The sequence below is a fragment of the Tigriopus californicus genome, chromosome 2 (assembly GCF_007210705.1).
Source record: "Tigriopus californicus strain San Diego chromosome 2, Tcal_SD_v2.1, whole genome shotgun sequence".
NCBI classification, from domain to species: Eukaryota; Metazoa; Arthropoda; class Copepoda; order Harpacticoida; family Harpacticidae; genus Tigriopus; species Tigriopus californicus.
In genome coordinates, this window is record NC_081441.1 from 3,853,618 (window position 1) to 3,874,629 (window position 21,012).

Here is a 21,012-nt window from a genome sequence, read left to right on the forward strand (position 1 = left end):
AAAATCAAAGACAACATGCCCAACCAAACCGCACTGTGCATGCATTGGATTTTGACATGTTTTCCATTTTACATTCTTGTCTAAGCAATTAGCATTGTGGTATTGAGCCAATTTGATTGTGCGTTAGCTGATTATCACCAAACATGCTCATTTCGTAGGGTTTTGTAACACAACTCGCTCAAAATCACTCGATTATTGTAATTTCAATGGGCGAATGGTGCTAGTTGACTGTGATGTTTGTCTTCGTTCTCTCTCCCCATAATTTTCTGAGAGAGAAAAATGCCAAGATGTGCTTGGGAATTTCCATCAAAACTTTAAAGGGTATTTTTACCACTGTGCCAAGGTAATGTTCGGTAGTACACCACGACTTCCTGCCTTGATCACTGTGATAAATGGGGTCATTCCTGAACGCGAGATAATAATTAGATCCATATGTGACATGCAGCCGGAGTATCCATGCATACTTTGGAAAGCCCTTTATGAGATGACAGCCCGAGAAAGCTACCCCATGACTCAGAAGAAACCAACAAGGTTTAAAACTAGGTATGTTGTGCCATTTCATGGACAGGCCCTTGTGGACATCTTCCNAGCCAAAATGATACAAAATGCAACTTATGAAAAAAGATCGGAGAAGCGAAAAAATAGCATTTGGTATGTTTCAGACCATCCCGCTAATCATCAAACAAATCTCTAAGTTGAGAGAAGCATTTTCAGGGGGGCTCAAAAGTGGCCCGTAATTATTCATCCACCCAAATGGGATTTAAGTCAGACTTGGACAAGTTTTTCACTAAAATTCCTCATCAACCTTACATTCATGGGCTCGTCAGATCCGCCAACTTTAATTTGCAGGTCGATAAATAAGTTGTTCGTCTTGAACTGCTGGGAATTCCACAATAGCGCCAAGGAAGTCCGCAAAAATCTAAGCGGAGGAAGAGATCACAAATAATTTTGAGGTTTTGTGGGCAATTCAGCAAGTTCTTGCGTGCGATTTTCGACTCCGCACCGCAACGAAGAAAACATACAACGATGGAAGTGAACACAACTGAGCCTTTTAATACTGCCAAATTGATCAAAAAATGCGGGAAAGAATCATAGAATATTTCCATTGACTAGTTTTCGCCATCAATATTGAAGCGGCGTCTTGAGCCCAGACATAGTCAGAATGAAGAAAGTACCATAATCCCCGAGTAAGAACCAAATGGACCAGACTCAGTACTCATCTCGGGTAGATAACCACCATTTCAATGAAGCTTTTGATACATCAACAACTTTAAGTTCACAGATTAGCCGGACCATTTTCAGAGAAATATAACTGACAAATATAATTGGAAACTGCCAAGCTTAGGAAACGTAACAAATTGCGATGATTTCATTCAGATGCTTTCATCACAGACTGCCGGTAAGTGTTTGATAGAGCTTATTGAATAAAATAAAAAGACTTCAACGACTTCTTCTACACAATGTTAATTAACAATGGCCCTATGTATAAGAGTACCAACGTGTTCATAAAAAATTAACTCTTAGAGAAATGGCAGTCCTTGAGAAGCACTCATTGAGCCAAGGCCTTGATTTAGATGCCTGGAGATTGATACACAGGTGACAAAGTTTTTTAGGTGGCGGCGGTTTGATAATCACATTTAGATTTGATTGGTGTGTAAGTAGAAACGTCAGAAAGCCGTCCAAGCTAGAACCAAAATCATTCAAAACTCCACCCATTTGGACGCTTATCGGCAGGTAAGCCTAAAGAAAGTGCCGCCGAATAAATCAGTTAAATCATAACATAATAACAATATCCCAAGATTACATCTCAGCTATGGATCAGCTGGGCTCTTCATTGGCCCTCGAAGATCCCGAGGACGCTTCTGACTCTGGCGGACTTTGATCACTCGGCGCGTTATTCGAGGGTTGCTGTTGCTGGAGGTAGGCGCTAAACATGGCCTGAATATTCTCCACGGCGGCCTTTAAGTCCGAAGGGGAATCCAATGACCCACTGTTTGGGGATTGGTGATGTGCAGAGCCGCGCTGACTGGATGGACGCGTTTGTTGAGGCTGACAATCACTTGAGCTAACCGTTCGAAGCGGTTCAGGAGCATCTGGAATGAAAGATCAAATGGTCCAACCAGGATTTCCAGAACATATGGCTTAATTGATTGGACACCCAACCGTCGGCAACCACCCCTCTCTCTTTCTTTGCTATTGAGTACATGAGTAAAGGGGGACCTCAAGAAGAAAGTTGGCGTTCCAAGGAGATTGGAATGGGGATCACCGTCTTGATACCTTTACTTGAACCCCCTCACCCCACCCCACCCCCCATCCCAATCCGCTGTTAAAATAAGACATGCCCTTGACGTCGAATATTGGAACAGATGTGGATCGAGGGCGCTCATTCCATACTACCAACTACTTTCATCGACGAACCAAAACCAAAATAAGGGACTTTCATTGCATTTTTTTTTTCAATCTCACCATCCCAGACCGGATAATGCTCCAAAAGCCTCTCAAATGCCTCAGGCCAAGAAGGGGGTATTTCTAGGAGAGATAACGAACAAGATTGGGAAATTCTTGTCAGAGAGAGCAAGGTGGTGTTAAATTGAATCACGTGGTGTGGATTTCGGCTCATGGGTTCCCATTTAGAGTGACACTCCCATGTATCTTGTTTCTTGGGAGTGACATTTATTGCACGTGGTTGGTGTTGTCCCCGAGAAGCCTTTTCGCTTTTCCTTCAGCAATCCTCCTCCGCGTGTCTGTCTCTCAGGCATCTGCCTGCCGATCTATCCATCCATCCATCTCCGGACCAACTCCCAAGAGAGTATTTCAAACCCAAAGATACCAGATGGATGCCTTTCGCACAAGAACGAGACTGAGCCCAACTAATGGGGAACTTGGACAAAGTCGAGCTCTAAATACGTACATTATGTAGTAGTCCAGAGGCTGAAGTTTTGTCTAGGTTCTAAAGATTGGCCAAGTAACAACAACCTATCGGAGGGTTTTGAAATGGATTCCCAAATACGTATTGGATGGGTGTCCCTTTGGTTTCAAATCAAAACAGGGCCAAAGTGCATTTCAATCTTCTCTCTTGCCATCTTGTGTCAAAATGGATTGGGTTCACGTGTGTGACATCTAATTCAGTTAGCCTCATCTATTATTTAACGGTAACGGGTTTCCTTTCCTTCCCCAACCATGGAACGAGCAAAAAGTGCCAAAAGCAAAACCACCGACCGCTCATATGGAAACCCGCTTGAATCAGCTAGACAAGGCTTTGCGTGGAATATGTACTATCAATTTTAGTACCACTCACTATGGACGATATCACTTGTAGAGTTTTGTTGGTCTTCTATGGCGGCTGTCAAGACACTAGGGTCAATTCGAGAAGCGAGCTGATGGTGCAAGGCGTCGATGTATCGGATGGTTTCTTCCACAATTTCCACCTACAATTAAAGGTTGGGTAGGGATTCAAACTGTTGTAACTCTATGATACCGGAAAATGAATTCCGATTTTACCATTCGGAGGTTGGTTACATTGTTTCGTTCCAAACTTACCTTGGAAAGATCATCACGCTCACTTAAGGCTGGAACTAAATGTCGGAGTTTTCCATACTCCTTTTGGAACTTTTTGGACTTTTTCGCTTCACTACACCAGTCTCGACTCTCTGTTCCTGGATTGGAACAACAGGGACTGGCTGATGAACTCGTCAGTCCGGTTCCACTGCCAGAACCCCGCTCATCCATGCATAAACGCTTCGAGCCATCACTAAAACTTCGAGGTTTTAAGCGATCAAAGGCCGCACCCACCACATGAGCTCGCTTTGTTCCACTTCCTCCTCCTTTGGCGAGACCCGACAACTTTTTGAAGTCCTCATCATCTCCCTCATTTGTTGTCGTTGTTAGGGTCGAAATGGAATTCAAAATGCTGGAGCTAGACGCACCCTCTGTCTCCTCATCAGGGTGGGTTTCGCTCATTGGAGTCTCATTAGTGGGACCCAATGGTGCGGTTGAATCTGGAACAGGTTTCATCACTGGCTCTCGTTGATCCTCTGTTGAGATCGGACTAGCTCTCTACAATGATAAATGAAACATGGGGTCTTTACTGGGTTTTCGAAATGCTCCTCCCGGAGCTCTATTTCCCAAGGCCTGATTTCCCTTGGGACTTGGGTAGCTCCTAGCTTGAGAGCTCACTCCAAGTCTCCAAGTCTGCAATTCTTGGGAGGATCGTAAGAAACTTGGTTCGAAACCTTTACCTACATGATCCTCAAACCATCCTTATTTGACCCCCCAACATGGGATGATACCAAGCCAAATCACAAGACTCTTTGTTTATGAATATTCCTCGCCAATCACGAAAGTGGTTCCAAGTGCTTTTGGCCGGTTGTTAGGAAAGACATTTCATTTTCTCTAATGGGAACACGAGCTCCGAGTCTGAGATTACTGACGAGATCCACATCCCCTTCTCCTCTCCAAGAGGGCGTGGTGACTCATTCAGATGGTATCATCACCAATCTTGGGAAGTAAACCAAATGAACGAATGAGCGTTGTGAATGCCCCAGAGAAGAGATGAAGAAGGAAAGGAGATGAAAACTCATTCCACTCATTATCACAGCAACTGTCACTCGCCCGCTCGTTCTGTGAGTGTCAAACCGGCACCAACATGCCCATAACAAAAACTATGCTCAACCGGTTGAAACCCAAGATTGATCAGCTTACCTGAATGATTTGTCTGGGCTCTACTTCTTCACAGTCTTGATCACTGAGTGGTGAGGCACTTTTTCCATCTTGCTTTTCCATGTTTCCATTCGCCTGAAAACCCAACTCACTCTCCCGTTGGATCAACTCGAGCAAGACTAAGACTCAAAGAAGCACCGGCGACATTCGTCTCTCTTATTCTTTTCCCTCTCTTGTGAAGGTGGAACATGAGGGAAAATAAGGGGGAGAACTCGGAACAAGAGAGGAGGGGGGGGGGGGGGGGGGAATCGTGAAAACCGAAGCAGAAAGTCACATTCCTTTCGCATTCAGTGGCTTTGCTCGCCAAACAGTAGTACAACATATCTCTCTCCCTCTCTCCCTCTCTCCCTCGTTCCTGGGGGGATCACGCACTCGCACGCTGGCCTGTTCCCTCGTTCCAAGCATTAGTGCGGGTTCTTCGAGTGCTTGTTGTTTCTGTCGGGGCTCCCTAGTTCCCTAGTCCCTAGTTCCGTGGCTCGAGGATGGAGGAGTGAAGGCTGGAACGAGGACTGTGCAGAGAGGACTGAACACAGGGTTGGAGGTTGGAGAGTGGGTAGGAACAGCCGGGCCGGCCTGGTCTTGGCCTCTGAGCATCGAAGGCTCTCGTGAAGGACCAAAGAACACCAAGAAAGGCTTCCGAGATTTCGTTCTGAAACACTCAAGGGCTTTGAAGGTTGATTTTTTAGCCTTTATACATGATTAGACAAGATCCATTTAATTTGTTGAGGGCTGGAAAAAATGATCAAAAGAACAAGGCAAAGTGCATCGGTAAGGCTTGGTTAGGCCAAATTAAAGGGAAGCTTTTAAAAGGGATGGAAAAAAAGGCGATCCTTTTCGTTGGCGTGTCACATGAATTTTTCGAATAATCGTGACGAAGAAGTGCTGCTGTTATACACCTGAATCAATAAACAGATAAATAGGCTGAAAGCGGGATTGCGGGCAACCTACTCACAATCCAACCGTTCCAATATGCAGTAATTGGTTGATTTCAAACATTTGCAGGGTTGGGACAAAATCAATTGTCTGGAAGAAGGGAGGATTAGGAAAATGGCCAAATTTGCCGACAGTCAAGCAGGCTCAGTGGCTAAAAAACTGTGTTATAAATGCTTCATAACGTTTTACCAACTGATTGCTTATTGCAATAACAGAAAAGAACTAAAGTTCCAGTTCATTATTGTTTGTGCCAATTTTCCTCGCAATTTCGTTAAATACTTGCGGTGAAAATGAGGATGCTAAAAAGGCAAAGGAGGATGAAATAGATGCTTCAAGACAAGAAATTTGCGACACATTTCAAAACATCAATGTTTTACATGTGAATCATCAAACTTGCATTTTACCATCCGAAAAATAAGGTTTTGTTACAGATTTTTGTCTAGTACCGACATTAATCGTTTTCGATGTTTACTTTCACGATTGCTTTAGGGTTCGGAAAACCAACAAACTCAATTGATCAATCCGAGGCCGTCTTCATCAATCATGCTTTCCACGGTCAGGATCGCCTGCAAGTCCCTGACTCGAACTCCCGGGATCTTCCACAGCCTCTCGACCTCGGCTAGTCGGAAAATGGAGCCCTACAAATCCGCCATTCACCCTGACATCTACCTCTATCCGGGTTCGTCCGTTCAAGATCAGTTCAAAACCATCGATCCCTCAACACTCATCGAAACGGATGCCCAGTCGTTTTCGGGATACATCCCCATGGAGGCCCTGACCGTTCGCTATACGGACAGTCAGGGTCGCATCACGGCTGATCCGATCCGTGATTCTCGCGTGGACATTCGATTCCATTTACAGAGCGCCCAGTGGTTGTCCGACGAGACCAAGGCCAACATCCAAGCCAAATGGGGTCGAGAGCTGACCAAGGATGGCTTCCTGGTGGTCAAGTCCGACCGAACTCGATCGGCCATGATGAACACGGCCGATGGTTTGCGCAAGTTGCGCGAGGCCATTTGGGCATCGGAAGGCCAAACTCCACCCGCGAATCCCGAGCTCGAGCTCGAGATTCAACGAAAGAAACAGATAGCCTTGGCTCGAAAGAAGGTCAAACAACCGAAGGTCTGACATGGGATGAATAAATTAGCAGATATCTAACTCTGTCGTTCGTTGTTTATGTAATTTGAAGGGTTCCATTGAGATCCGGATATGTATTTAATGAAAGGATAGGAAATTTACGAGAAAAGCATGCGATATTTAGCGCTTCCTTCACAGCTTCATGTTTAGAATCCTTCATTTCATCTTTGTACTACCCATTCAGAGATAAAAGAGAGAGGCCCGAGGCCAATCTTATATCAGATGGTAGGCTTTCGCAGTTGTCAATTTGATGAAACTTGGGGACTTTGGGTGATAAATTATCAACCATCAATACCCTTAGTTTTCGAAAGCCCGACTAGTACGATGACGTTATTACAAATCTTTAAGACGTCCCTGCCTCGTATTCGATACAAGTCCTCAAAACTACAAGTAATTTGACTATAAAGTTTTCAAAAAGCCATTCTGATGAGATGAAATGACAAGACCCTAACACAATGCTGCTGGCGTTTCCTAATTCGGTTTGAAGTGCTCATAACTTTTGACGACATATTCTATAAAGCTCAATATTGGGCACTACTTTCATTATTCAGAATTCATTATTCAGAAGATCTTAAAGTCCTAACCAAAAAAGAAGGAAATAGATTCAATTGATTGGGATAAACGTAACTGAATTTAGCGTCTATCCTCTTCGCCCGTGGGTTATGTCGTTCTTAGTTGAAGTACGGATAAAATTGCCACCCGAATTTCGAGCAATGATCTTGGATTAATTTAAAAAAAAATGATCCTGTGAAACATACTCCTCTAAAAGTTTCTACCCGTGATTAAAGGCTCTAGGGAGAGTTGGAACTGTCAAACCCAAGAGAACCCTCATTATAGTTGGCATCTGTTTTACAATGCCCTCTGGACGTCTTTTTGAAAAAAAAAATGGGATTCACGCATAAGCTTAACTAGGTCTTGTTATTATTTTAATCAAGGTAAGTCACTTCTAAGATGCTTTGATTCTCTAGAATGTCTTGGTAGTCTGGACAGTTTTAAGATGCACGAGACTTTTATTCTAACAAGTAAAGTACTTCTTTTGGCAATCATACAGGTCATTTTCCCAAAGACCTGCATTACTAAATAGATAGCTAAATAGAGTTTGTAGAAAAGAGTGAAAATAGCGAGCGATATCAACATTTTAGTGGGGAGGTGCTAACATGGATAGGGAGAGCATACTAGACGCTCCTTGAACTAAAAATTTCGAATTAAGAAACCGCCAACAAAAGGTTGTGCTCAGCTTTAGAATTATGTGTAGCGTTTGCTCAAGTCAGCTTATGCGGTTCTCATTTGTTTCCCTCAAAAGCGATCCGCGACAGCGGTTTTCTGATCTGTAAATGTACACCAAAGTAGAGCCCTCTAACGGGGAATCCCACCAGCGGAGAACTCCCTTACTGAAATCAAAAATGCATTCATTTTAACTAAATACTTTCGGAACACACTAATGCTGGGGCGTGCCCGGACTCGAGTTTGAAAGAACTGATCGGACTTGGATTTTTTTTATTAATTTCGCAAGACGAGTCTTTTTGCTTGACCTGACCCTTGTAAATGACTTGAGTCCGGTAAAAAGTCAAAATATCAGAGGACTCACCACAGCACTAGTTTGGACACGTAATTGATCGTTTCTTCAACTGTTAATAGGGACCCTTATTTGCAACGTCAAAGCGCCCAAATGAAACGAGAAAGAGACACGGTAGAATATTAAATGAATTGCTCATATCTTCCATCAGGGCAATATCTTTTCCGGGCATTACCGGTATGTGACCTGAGGCGGGTTTTTAAAGCTCGTACCTCTGAGTTAAGCCTTGGACGTTACCCACAATGAGTATCCACTCACCACTTTGGCAGTGTATTTTCATGCCGTTTGATGTCCAAGCCCTCTACTCCGAGGTACGAGCTTTAAACGTAGGAAGCCTATTGTTCATTTGCGGCGTAATTTTACAAGGTTCATCTTTTTTTACTTCATGGTATGAAGGTGGTAGCAAACAAATCAGGGCCGCTAAATTTTCTTAAAAAGTAAGAGAAATAAAAAAACCCTATTAGCATCATTTTTCGTCATAGTCACCGTGCACAACAATCCTCTTATGCATCATCCGGTTGTCAAGAATAGGTTGGACTTCTCATGTGTTACTCAGTTTCAACCAAAGCAGACAAACGAACCATCAACTCACTGGCTCCCTGAATTCGGAACTTGATTTTGAGAATCACATAACTAAATGTGTTCAAAGCCGATCCAGATCGCACAGACCAGGGAGCCACGAGGGAGCCAAAAAAATCTTAGAAATCTTGTGCGTGTCGTTTCTCTGACTAGTCCTCTAGTTTGCTGAAAGGATGGCTCTGACTACTTTACTTTCCATTCAAATTTCTTCAGAATCAAACAATATACGAAAGCAAACACTATATATCATCAGAACCGTAAGAGATGGATCTTTCACATGAATCCAGTTTTGTAGTGGCAATTTCAAACGCAAGATTTTTCATAACGGTTGTCCCGATTCGTTTGGTACCACCCTCGTACATTTTTTTTGACACCTAATTCTTGACATCTCCCATTTTGTTCGTTCCTTAACTAGTAGTTCATTACTTCATGTCGTCCCCCTTCAAATAGTTGTGTCAAGATTGTACTTCCAATAAATTTCTTACCTCTATAAAATGGAACGAGAAATAATTTAAACTTTACCCTCTCATCTGTTGCTCATTTGGTGGTCTATGCTTCGTGTTTGTCATCCCTTCCACCTGGTCATTCGTCGAAAAATGGTCTTTGTTCCCGAGAAATGTGTGAGAAAGTCTATTATTTGATGCTGCATCCTTTGTGTGACCTCCCTCAAAAAGTTCTCATGGCATGAACTCAGGATCCCCGTCTAAACTCTCAGAGAGGCGAGCTCTCCCATTGTCCAAACCAGATTTTTCAATAAGTTTCCAATGGCATCTGTAGCTCTGTAGCACTTAGTGCTCCTCCTGTTCGAACGAGACGTCACATCGACCAACGAGGAGCAAACAGACGATTAAAAGGCGAAAATGGTTCATCTTGGCATGCATGCCAGTCGTCACAAACCCCTCCTCGGCAGCTGCATGAAAACTCATGCAGGGGACAACTCTCCTAAAAACAGCTGCCATTCTTTACCCCTCCCTCCTTCCATGCCTTCCATTCCACCCTCTCACCCTCAACCCCTCGGTCCCTCGGCCCCTTCAGAACAGCTGCTTCCCTCCCTTCTCCACATTTTACTCACATGATGATCAAAAGCAAGCGTCGAGGACGAAGTCTTTAATGCGGATCGTCTGTTTGTGGAACAATAACGCACAATTTCATGGGGTGGCTCAGCCATGATTTCAAGTCACGGGTGATGTGGCTTATAAAGTGTCAGCAGCGACTGGATTGAGTGAACACCCGGTGGCATGTACTGTAGATTTCTTACTCAAGCCCTCGTTGTCGATTGGAGCTAGGTGAGGATCACTTGTGTGAATGTACGCGGCATCAATGCCGAGGATACGCATAAAGAAGGAGCTCCATGATTGAGTTCATTGGATGTGTCGTTGATACGTACTACAGAGGTCTAAAATTGCAGATGTTTTCAATCATTGGCCCTCCCCATAGTAACTAAAAATGCCCCTTGTTCATTGTCCCTGATCATGAATGGGCACGATATGTACATGTGTGCGTGTGAGCATGAGTATGTAAGAGCCGGATCAAGGTGGTGTGTGGAACCCGTTTTGGGTACGTTCAAATGAGCCTGGTTGTTGATGGGGCAGAGGGATATACCGTATTCAAGTACACAACACAAGTCGGGCAGCAAATAGGTAGTAACACCTATGATGATGAAGTACCATCATCATGAGAGTATGTATATGTGTGATTAAGCAAGCATCCGCGCTACGGGAAAAGGGACAGATGTTGAATTAGTTAGATTCCGGGAGAGAAAAGGTGGGACACGACCTATTCAGCACTATGGGCTTTGTCCCAAAAAATGATGATTCCTCTCGTCATCTGCTTGAAATAGGGAGCCAGGAAAGGTTGGCGCCCTCCTATCCTATCCTCGGGATTGTTGTGAAGCATTGGGAAAAAGAGAACATGTCCTCGCCTACTCGGTTAATTGTTCTTCCCGATTATAGAGAACCCTTTCGTCTTCGTTCATTTTGTGCAATTGCCCCATAACGCCAAACCTACGAGGGTGATGTCAACTACAGCAGAATGCAAGTACCTCTGAATACATGGCCAATACCATGCTTTATGTTACCATATTATTGTATTATGTATGTTTATCTCAGACTCATAACACCTTGATCCGTATTTCAAGCCAGGCATGATTAATTAAGGGAGGTAGTCACGAATTACCAACCTCAAAACATGTTCAATCATTATCAATGGAGCTCGGCAAAAGATTAAAAAAAAAGTATTATTTCTTTGGGTATGTTTTTTGAAATTTCAGGGTGGAAACCCACTTTTAAAAAACCCAAATAATGTTCCATGTTAAGCTAATAGATAATAGAGAACTTAAAAACCTAAAGGTATAAACTTGAATGGCTTTTGTCAAAAAAGCAAAAAAAGGATCATGCGAATTTTCTTACAAACAAAAATCATTTGTTGATCCTGTTTTCTTCCCGTCATTGATAGTAATATATTTGAACAAAAGTTTAATGTCTTTTTCCAAGCTTTCATCAATTTTCACCATAGCCCTGTTACGCCGCAAGAAAAATGGTTTAGGTTTTGCACTTCAGAGGGCGCTCTGTGAGTCAGCCTCTACCACATAAAAGGCAGATTGGGCAGAGTTCTCTTTATTGAATTATAATACGTTTGTGTTGCTTTTGGCTAATTCTTTCAAAATCTTATGTATAGCCAGTGTCCTGGGTCACATAATGTCCGGAAAAGAAATCACTTTCATGGCACGTCACAAGTGGTTTGTTTAGCAATCTGCCGTGCGTCTTCTCATTTTGTTTAGAATGTCTGACGTTGCAAATAAGGGTCCTTATTGTCAGTGATTTGCTTTTCGACAATTTCTCGAGAGTCAATCATGCATACTAAGCTCTAATTCATACAATAATTCTCCTACATGAACAGAAAGAAAACGCGGTAAAACGTACTCAAGAAAAATCCTAAACAAATTTGTTACCAATCTACATATCTGAAGAAATTGTTCCTTCCCATTGGCCCTCTTCAAAGTCTTTTTTGAGGCATGAGAGGCAGAAAACTTCTCCGCTCAAATATTTATTGCCTTCCCCTAGTTCGGCATCCAAATCAAAATATTTTGGTATTAATTCCTTTGGAATGATGCAAGACGTATCTATGCTCCAGAGAAAGAAATTCATCCAATATCAATTGACTTTATTTTGGTTTGAACCCCCCTCGTGGCAACATTCCGTCACTCTTTCTGAGCGAGGACAACCACTGGCGTGATGTCAAACAGTCATCAAGCAGAAACCAGGTGACGCATCTGTGTATTGCTATATACATTTCGAACGTGGGCAGCTGTCTCAAAATCATCTTTGGGTGTTTCTTGTTCCGTGATCATGGGAACGACGTACGGTACGTGTGTATTGGTACACACATACAGCTATCCTGTTTTCTGAAAGCTTTATGTGATGCCTTTAAATTTACGAGAAAGTTGAAGCGAGAAGCGAAGAGACGCCACTTAGAAGTTGGGATATTAAAACAAGACCTAAAAACAAGTCATTACAATGACCCGTAAGACTCGAGTCGTTTCACAATCATCTAGAGCCTGAGATACTCGAACCCGTTCAATTAGGCTCATTGCATCACTGTGTTTCAATAAATTCAAGATTTGTTTGTCTTTTGGTTTTGCAAGAGTGGAGTAAGTAAAAAGACTAATCCATCAATATCTTTTGAACATCAAAACAAGATGCCCAAGTCAGCAAAGGATCGTTGCAAAAATTGAACAGGTCCAAAGATGCTTAACCAGGAACATTGCAGAAGACTAGAAAGGTTGGGACTGTACAATGCTTTAAGGGGGTATGAAAGGTATCTTTTAAAAAATAAACATCCATGTCCTGTGTCTCAGCATATGTTTTAGGACCCAATTGTGGCGAGTTAAGAGGCTTAACGTTCCTTTTGAGAGCACCTTCAAGCCCTCAAAAAACCATTGATTTTCTCAGCGTGAATTTACTTGTGGAATTTCATAGTTAAGGGTATAATCGCTGTTTTCGAGCATTTTTCTAAGGCCCAGATTTGCTGTTCATATTTTAGGTTAAAAAACGAACTTTGCTCCAAAAAGTTTGTTGGTATGTCAATTTACGATAGGCTTACAAATGTTCTAATAAGTTCAAAGTCACTTCACAATATTTTTTCCTCTATCTATCAATTGGTGCCAAGGTGCAAGAATAATCGAATGCAGTGGCATAAGAATAACGAATTTGCGGAAATTATGTGGCACAGATACATTCACAAGCCTTGACATTCCTATTCACCCAATCATCATTCGAGTCTCATCTTCCTCCATCCACCCACTCATTTATTCACTCACTCACTCAGAGAAAATGATTGCAGACCGCTGGCTGACACTTCATCCTGGGGTTTTCGACCTGGATGTGATGGCTGTTTTCCTGGAAATGATTCCGAAAGCAGATGACGTGAACGATAACGTTGACCAAAGGAGATTCGCACGTATGTGAAAATAATACAGCTGCTCAACAACAACAACGACGACGTCGATGATCACGACCAACCGCTCTCTTCGTTTGGCTACCCAGGAAGGTAGGACGCAGGACATCTGCCCATCTTACTTCTAACCCTAAGTTCGATCAAGGTGGGGGAATTTTGAGGTAGTTGGGTGCATCCAAACGATGTTCATACATCGTACCTACTGTACTATTAGCGTTGTGGCGAGTCCGGCAAAAGTCGGACTCGTACGAGTCTTTTGATTTTTTGACTTTTTCCCGGAGTCAAATCTTTTACTAGAGTCAGGTCTTGCAAAAGGACTGGTCTGGCGAAATTCTAAGAAAAAAAAATGAATAATTATTTCTTGACGAGTCCGGACTCGAGTCCTTTCGAAAGGACTTAAGTCCGGCCAATTTCTCTAAAATCGAGTAAAAGACTCGCCCCGACACTATGTACCATGCAGGTTAGTACTGATGTGTCGGAGCCAACTGTCGCTTGAGTGACGGCACACCCAAAGGCGGAGACGGATCGGATAGGAAATAACCAAATGAGGGGAAGGCAAAACCGCTTGAGCCATAATCCTGCCACCGCTTGATTGACATCTTGTGAATGGAATTTGAAATCCAATAGGACATTCACACATAAATTAATTACCAATTCAAATCGTAAGAGGCGCAGGCACAGTATTCAATTCACGTCGAATGGAAATGGGCGCCTTTATTGGAGTACGCAGACAAAACTCATGGTAAACAAGGACGTGAATGATCTAAATCAACCCATCCAGTTAGGAATAAGGTTGACACTCACTGCAATTCAACTTGTAGTGCAAATTCCTCCTATCTTTATCGTTTTTCACATCCGAGACAAAAAAAAAACGAAACTCTGTTTCAAATTTCAAAGTTCGCACATAATTATCTGAATTAATGCCCCTCCATCCAAATCTCATGCCATTCACGTATGGCTACATTTTGACCAAAAAACGAGCCCCCCATGGGAGATTCCCATTCCCAGTTGAGCAGACGTGTGTTGCTGCCTTATGCATATTTTCAGCCTCCTTTTTTCTCTCGACCCTGTTGCTTGATCAGCATGCCCCCTCAGTCACTCACTCACTCACTCACTCGTTACTAGCGAACGGATCCAAGAGAGGAAGTCATTCCCGTCGCCGCGGTTTTTCGGTGATGATTTTTTCCTTTGCCCCTGTTGCCGGCATTTTAATGAGTTATCTCCTCTTTTTCCCCCTTTCCCTGACAGTGGAGCCTTTTTTCGGTCTTGATCGTCGATCGGCGAGGCTCCTTCTTTCCCTTCTGTACGCACCTTTTCCCATTGATCCTGGTTTGGTGGGTCGGAGGGTGAATTGTTCTTTCGTGCGATCCTTGTTGGTCCGATGACGTTTGAAGTTGATCGCGAGGCAGAAGGTGAAGCAGAAGGCCGAGGAGGAGAAGTGTTCGGAGAATGACTTCACGTTCTGTGACGCCGGCGTCGCCGTCGTTGTCGCTCTCGGGCGCGCTGAGGATTGAGGAGGTCTGTGCTGCCTACTTAGGGATGGATGCCCGTTCAAACGACAGACTTGTGTGAGTGTGAGTCTGTGGATTGTGGATGTGTGCTCATGATGAAACCATCTGCTATCAACATCTCTTTCTCATCCATCCAAAGAATTCCCATTCAACAGTTTTGTCAGTCAACTTAGACACCTTCCCCAGAGCAGACGTGCGGTTCGTGAGCTCTTGTCTCCGAGTACTAACTTCTGAGAGTTTCGCATCCTCCTCCTCCTCGTCGTCGTGGTCGTGGTCGTGGCCGTCTTAGTCATCTGAGAAATCCCACGAGTCAACCCTATCCATCATATATCGATCTAGGTGAAGATGGTCATCCGCATGGATCGCGAGCTTAGCCAAGAACTGAACCAGTGTGCCGAGAGTGCAACCACAACCATCTCGGTTTCGTCGACCACCATGCCACCTCAGAGCAACCACCCAATAAGTCCCGTAGAGTCTACACGAGTCAGACGAAGGTCATCCTCGTCCTCGATCCACAAGTCACATCCAGCCGTCAAGGCCAACAGAAACACCCGTGCCGAATTCCGAAGACTGAAAACCATTGTTCCTTCCATTCAACGCAAGGACCGTGTGTCCAAGCTGGACATTATCCTTGAAGCTATCAAATACATCGATGATCTCCAAGACCAGCTCTTCGATCGTCTGGGCTCCCCGGTGGGAGAATCGTTCGGCGAATCGGATCAGCGCATGTCAACCGCCCAATTCGCTCGCGCCCTCTCCAATTGCGAGGCCCTCCGGGGCTTTGGTGTCTCCGGACCTCTCCATAGTGATGAAAGTGAAGATGAGGACGATGAAGATGAAGCTATGAGTGATGACGAGTGTGTGAAGGTGACGGAGGGCCTACTTCCAAGCACAATCATGACCGGGCTCCCGGACAGTTCCACAGATCCTCCGAGTGATGACTCGGGCTCCTTAAACGGAAGCCTTTGATTTGGTCACACGAGTGGACCAAATCACACCTTTCGCTCTCTGACTCATCCCCACCACAACCACCACTACCAACACCAACACCTCCAATTCCTCTCCAATGGGTCAGAAGTGACCAAATGCACTGGATATGTACAAATGTTCCACAAACGAGATTCCTCTTCTTCCTCCTCTCTCTTTCCGAGTTTTAAGTCCACATCCCGGCTCACTCCCGGGATGTTGGGAAGCATCCGATTACTTTTTCCGTTGTGTAATTTTATATCCTCGATTCAAGATTCAATCAATCCAATCCAATGACCATGATATTGGTGATGATTTACTTCGTCAACATTCCAATTCGCCCAACTTCATACCGAAGCAAAGCTGTGATATGTGTTCCGATTTCTGCAAGAAATCCAAGCAATATACAAATAAATCACCTCGATCTAAACATGATTCCAACCTCTATCCTTTCATTCCATTCCATTGAGCACCGATCATGGCCAAACAATCCCATGACATCCCTCCTCGTGTCATTTGGATCCGCTCTATCTAGGATCCACCGTCCAATTTGCCACCTGGACGTTTCATTCAAAGTCAGATTGAATGAATTTCCCCAGTTCTCCGAAGCCCAGCCCTGTGCGTGCTGCACAGGATTTGACTTGAGTAATTGTCGACAAAGCAGTGAAGCTGATCCAAAGAATTTCAGCTCTGTCCTGTTCAAGTTTGACGGATGGTTCATTGGACGGAATCCGTGATCCGTGCCATACTCCTTCTCCTGTCGTCCAATGTAGTACGAGCACTTCACCAAAGACAGCAGTAGAATCTGATGTAGCATGTTCGGACGTAGTTCAAGCAGGTGTTTGCAAGGACGACAAGGTTCTCTTTCCATTTGATCAGAGCTTTTAAGGTATGAAAGTATCGTTGCTTTGTCCTTTATGGAGTTCAGAAAAACAGGTATTTGGTCTGGAGACAATGTAATTCAGTCTTAACTTCTTGAGTATTGATTGAGGAAAGGAATTCAATCAAACAAATGAAATGGTCCCATCGAATCCGGTTGATGAGAAATCTCCTGTCGTTCCTGTGGTTCATTGGGCGCTTCATTTTTGACGTGAGGAAGTGAGAAGAGAAAGAAACACAGAACGGACTGACTCTTTATTTTATTTCAAAGATGATATCAGCTTGTGTTGCATCGAGCAGAACTCCCTTCAATCTTAAGATGCTGTAACCTGTCTATCTCTTTTTTTCTCGCTTTGTCTCTCTCTTTTTGCATTAAAGTATGAATGTGCGTACACAAATACACGGATAGGTAATTAGGTGATCACTGATCAGGTTCGTTCGTCGGCTGTTTGAAATCAAACAAATGGCGAATCTCACCGTAAGGCAAATGGTGCATTGGAATGTTCAATGCGAGCCATGTTTCGGATATATATTTTCCCGCGAGGACTTAGGGAATCAATTTGTGTCTCGACAAGATCGAGTGTCATTTGTTCGATCGTTGATGGTGAGTACTTGGATCCGATCCATATGTGACCAAGATTAGCTGTAATGTAGGAACATATTGTGCATGAATACAATAATTTTCACACGCCATTGCCCCTATAAAGAAAGAGCACAAAACACTCTTATTCTCTCCACTCGACGAATTCTTTCTCGCCGTCAATTCAGTTGCATTTTGAGTTCGTTTTGTCATTTGGACTCCGATCTAGGGTACTACAGAGGATGGATGCAAACATGAGAGATGCATGAGAAGAGGAGGTGCTCGCTCCACCTTCAGAAATCATAGGGCGGGGCCCTGAAATTCATTTTTATGGCGCTGTAAACACATATCAGAAACACTCACCGGTTGACAAACAAACATGGGCAGAGTTCACAACGGAAACGTTGTTAACCTCGAGGACATCATGTTTGGTTCATAAAGAGTAATTAAACTAGTTCCTAGAGTATGGTCAGGAATATGTATCAATGCCAAGTATTTATACACACATTTCGTTTCTCTCGGTGTTTTGTGAATATGTTTCTAAGCACAAATACATTCTCATCATAATCATTGACCAATTGTACAGAACACTGAAATATTTGAAATGTTGGAAAGTGTTGGAATTGAGTGAAATGATTAAATCAAATGTTATATGCGTGAGCGAGCTATAATTCAAGGCTGACCAAACCCACACAGCCAAGAAAAATACTTCAAGCCCAGTAACAAGTGTTTCGTCTTGAGTTGCAGTCAATTCAATAACTTTGTTCTTTATCGATGAAATGCCCACCTTTGGACAAAGCGTAAGGCACGATGAAAGAAACGGACAGAGAGTGGCCGTTGTTCATTTTGAGATGTCGTGACATCTTCATTTCTGAAAATGAGGACTCCAAACAAAAAATCCACAATCTCTTGGACTTGGGGTTTTAAAGTTCCTTCTAATTTATAATGAGGTTCAAGTATGATGGCGAGGATGCCATGGATGGAAATCAGTTGAAAGCGTATGTAATGTCGTTGTTGTACGTACGTTCGTTCAATTGTCCAAAAAAAGCGTGTTCGGCCGGGATTTGTTGATTTGAACCGGAAATGGAATCCGCCTCTCATTGTAAACATCACATATTTCATTCAATTTTTTAACATGATAATTGCAACTTCCACGAGAGTGCTCCACATAAACAGTTCCAATTCGATCTGATGCTGGTAATGTCACTCACCAAAATAAGTGAAATTGCTCCATAAAACTCCTCCTTGAATGCTTTAAAGGGCGGGATTTAGATGTCAGATTGACAGAGAACGTGACCAAAAGTTTCGTGGTATTTCCGATATTTCCCTGTATTTAGATGGAAGGGCAGATGCCTTGGATTCCCTTGGACAAGAGCCTTTGTTGACCGAAAGCTAACAAAGCACTTGAAATACAACAATTACTCATACGACTACGAACAGTTAACCTGTAACCCGATGGGATTTCCTACTGATGCACTTCTCGGGACTGCCCTTTGATCTAACAAATCATTCTTGATTTGGTAATCCGGTGGGATTGGCTTTTAGTGTTGAAGTGTGCTAGACAATAAAAAATACCTTGTCCTTCCATTTATCGGCTGACTTTCAATTTTCCAAAAGATGAATCCAAAAAGTTCTGCTCTATTCCACATGTTAAGGATAACCGAGATCGTCAACCTATCCAATTGTAACGAGATCGTGCCCTTGATGTCAATAATGAGGCATGCCTTCGAAGTGAGTGCTAATCTCTTGGAACGGTAGGTTTTCCGCTCATTCGGCAGACTGTTTGCTTCTTTATTTGGCCGGATTCCAATCACAAAGACCATCGATCGATTCAGGAGACCCCATGTCCTGGACGAACTCATCATTGCGTGTTCGTTCTTGGCGGCAGATGTCTTCATTGTTGCCACACCACTGGCGTTTAATTAGATCATCAAGATTGTCTCCTACTCCACCCATGCCTCCCCGTGCTTGCTCCCCCTGGCTTGGCTTCAACACTTCCCAGAGAGGTATTTCGTAGAAGCAATGTGTCAAGATGATGTCGATATTTGCCCAAGTTTGAGCGATGCTGGGTTTGAATCTTTTACTCTCTCAGAGAGTCAGAGTGGCAAGCAAGATGGTCGCTTGCTTTACGGTTTATCTCCAGGGTGATTTTCTCCACCACCGCTAAAAAGTCTCCACCTGCATCTTTTTCCACGCAAGTGCCAATTAATCCTAATGAAAATAACGCTAGCAGCGCTTGGTTGCTTAGCAGTCTCTACTACTTGTTTGTGTTTATGTGCACTTACAAAGAAGTGAAAAGATGTGGATTCGTTCTTCGTTCTCCCCATCTACCATTCTAATAGTGCTGGGGCGAGTCCTTTGATTGATTGACTTTTTATCGGACTCGAGTCCTTTACAAGAGTCAGGTCAGACAAAAAGACGCGGCTTGCGAAATTCAAAGGAAAAAAAAATATCTTTTTTTTGACGAGTCCGGACTCGAGTTCTGTTTTGAAGACTCGAGTCCGGGTAGCTCCTCCAAAATCGAGTAAAATACTCGAGTGCACGCGGACTCGGGTCCACACTCAGCCCAGCACTACTATCTAACGTGCCTTGCATCGTGGATATGTTACCGGAGGATGCAAATGCAGCTGACGAAAGTCCTAAGTAGACAGCTACGTAGAAAGAGCAGTTTCAACAGTATTTTACTTCATTGATTCAAGCCCCTGACGCTTTATGATTGGGCTGGTCACAAGTAACGCGGAGAAGAGCTCTGATTCAATCAAATAACTTAGTGATCACATTTTATATGTTGTTTTATTTAACACTTTTGGGTAGCTTTCTCGCGGAACATTGATAGAAAACTTTAAATGGACGGGTTGGTCATTTTTAAGGCTCTTTTAGATATTGGCCAGCTATTGTACGTATCCCCTGAATCCATGACTCTCTGAGGGATGCAAGGTGGCAGAGCCTCCTTTCTTTTCTCTTCGAACCCTCCTCAGCATCGGCTTGATCAGCACCTTGTTCATCGACTTGCGACGTCTTTGCCGTTGTGGTTGACAAGACATATTTTGAGTGACTGGGCGGAATTCACCAAGCAAGATTACTCTCTTGCGTTTTTCATAAGACGAAGTTTGATCACGGACTTCTAGAGACATTGACTAGAGACACAGAAGAGAAAATAACATATCCCCTAAATCATTGATTTGATGTAAAACTGACCCTGTAGATGAGAGGAGACGTGCTGTAGTGGTTACCGCAGATTAGACGCCAACCACACTCACCGACGAAGAACCCAACTCATAGGGACATGACATTGCCTATTGGAATCTTGTGTAAGGATGATGTGATGGACGGATACCTTTGCTTGTACCGCAAGGTTCTACCCTCCAACCCTTACACCCAAAATATGAAAATATACAATGAATTAACTGGGAAATTCCGTCAGAAAATTTGGCTCCGGGAGCTCAGGAGAGATGGCCAAATGTGTGTTGTAATGAATAACTAAAACTTGAATCTTCTTCCTTCTTTCTGTCAGGTACGTAAGCTCTACCAATGCAACTTTGGAATAGACCATTTTGCAAACAAATGTCATATAAATGGCTTGCATTTCATTGCCGCTATTTAAGTGTCTAATTTCTTGAATAGGTTACGAGAACGGGCTCAAAGTTGCTCTGACATAAAGCACGACACTTTGTCTA

At 43.4% G+C, this 21,012-nt stretch overlaps 3 protein-coding genes across 7 annotated transcripts in view; 2 read left to right on the plus strand and 1 right to left on the minus strand.

Annotated features, from left to right (window-relative positions):
- Positions 1-4,917, minus strand: part of LOC131876938 (uncharacterized) — a 6,792-nt gene extending 1,875 nt beyond the window's left edge. The window contains exons 1-5 of one of the 5 annotated variants that reach the window (XM_059222480.1): positions 4,702-4,917; positions 3,541-4,056; positions 3,299-3,428; positions 1,805-2,093; positions 1,030-1,740 (exon numbers count right to left, since the gene is read on the minus strand). In XM_059222480.1, coding sequence (XP_059078463.1) covers positions 1,819-2,093; positions 3,299-3,428; positions 3,541-4,056; positions 4,702-4,782 — 1,002 coding nt within the window. In that variant the 5' untranslated portion in view covers positions 4,783-4,917 and the 3' untranslated portion in view covers positions 1,030-1,740; positions 1,805-1,818. Of the gene's footprint in view, positions 1-1,029; positions 2,094-3,298; positions 3,429-3,540; positions 4,057-4,238; positions 4,584-4,701 lie in introns of those variants that run through there. The other 4 variants (XM_059222481.1, XM_059222483.1, XM_059222479.1 and 1 more) reach the window with 4 other exon arrangements.
- A 1,191-nt stretch (positions 4,918-6,108) lies between these two features.
- Positions 6,109-6,810, plus strand: LOC131892815 (large ribosomal subunit protein mL62-like). Its single transcript, XM_059242670.1, has one exon. The coding sequence runs from the start codon at positions 6,196-6,198 to the stop codon at positions 6,778-6,780; it is 585 nt and encodes a 194-aa protein (XP_059098653.1). The 5' UTR covers positions 6,109-6,195; the 3' UTR covers positions 6,781-6,810.
- Positions 6,811-14,940: 8,130 nt separating this feature from the next.
- On the plus strand, positions 14,941-16,311 carry LOC131893639 (uncharacterized). The gene has a single exon (XM_059243740.1). It carries the CDS (start codon positions 15,256-15,258, stop codon positions 15,877-15,879), a length of 624 nt encoding a protein of 207 aa, XP_059099723.1. The 5' UTR covers positions 14,941-15,255; the 3' UTR covers positions 15,880-16,311.
- The last annotated feature ends 4,701 nt before the right edge of the window (positions 16,312-21,012 follow it).

Bases quoted from the DNA above. Each gene is read 5' to 3' on its own strand.
- LOC131893639 (XM_059243740.1), top strand. From the start codon at position 15,256: ATGGTCATCCGCATGGATCGCGAGCTTAGCCAAGAACTGAACCAGTGT.
- LOC131892815 (XM_059242670.1), top strand. From the start codon at position 6,196: ATGCTTTCCACGGTCAGGATCGCCTGCAAGTCCCTGACTCGAACTCCC.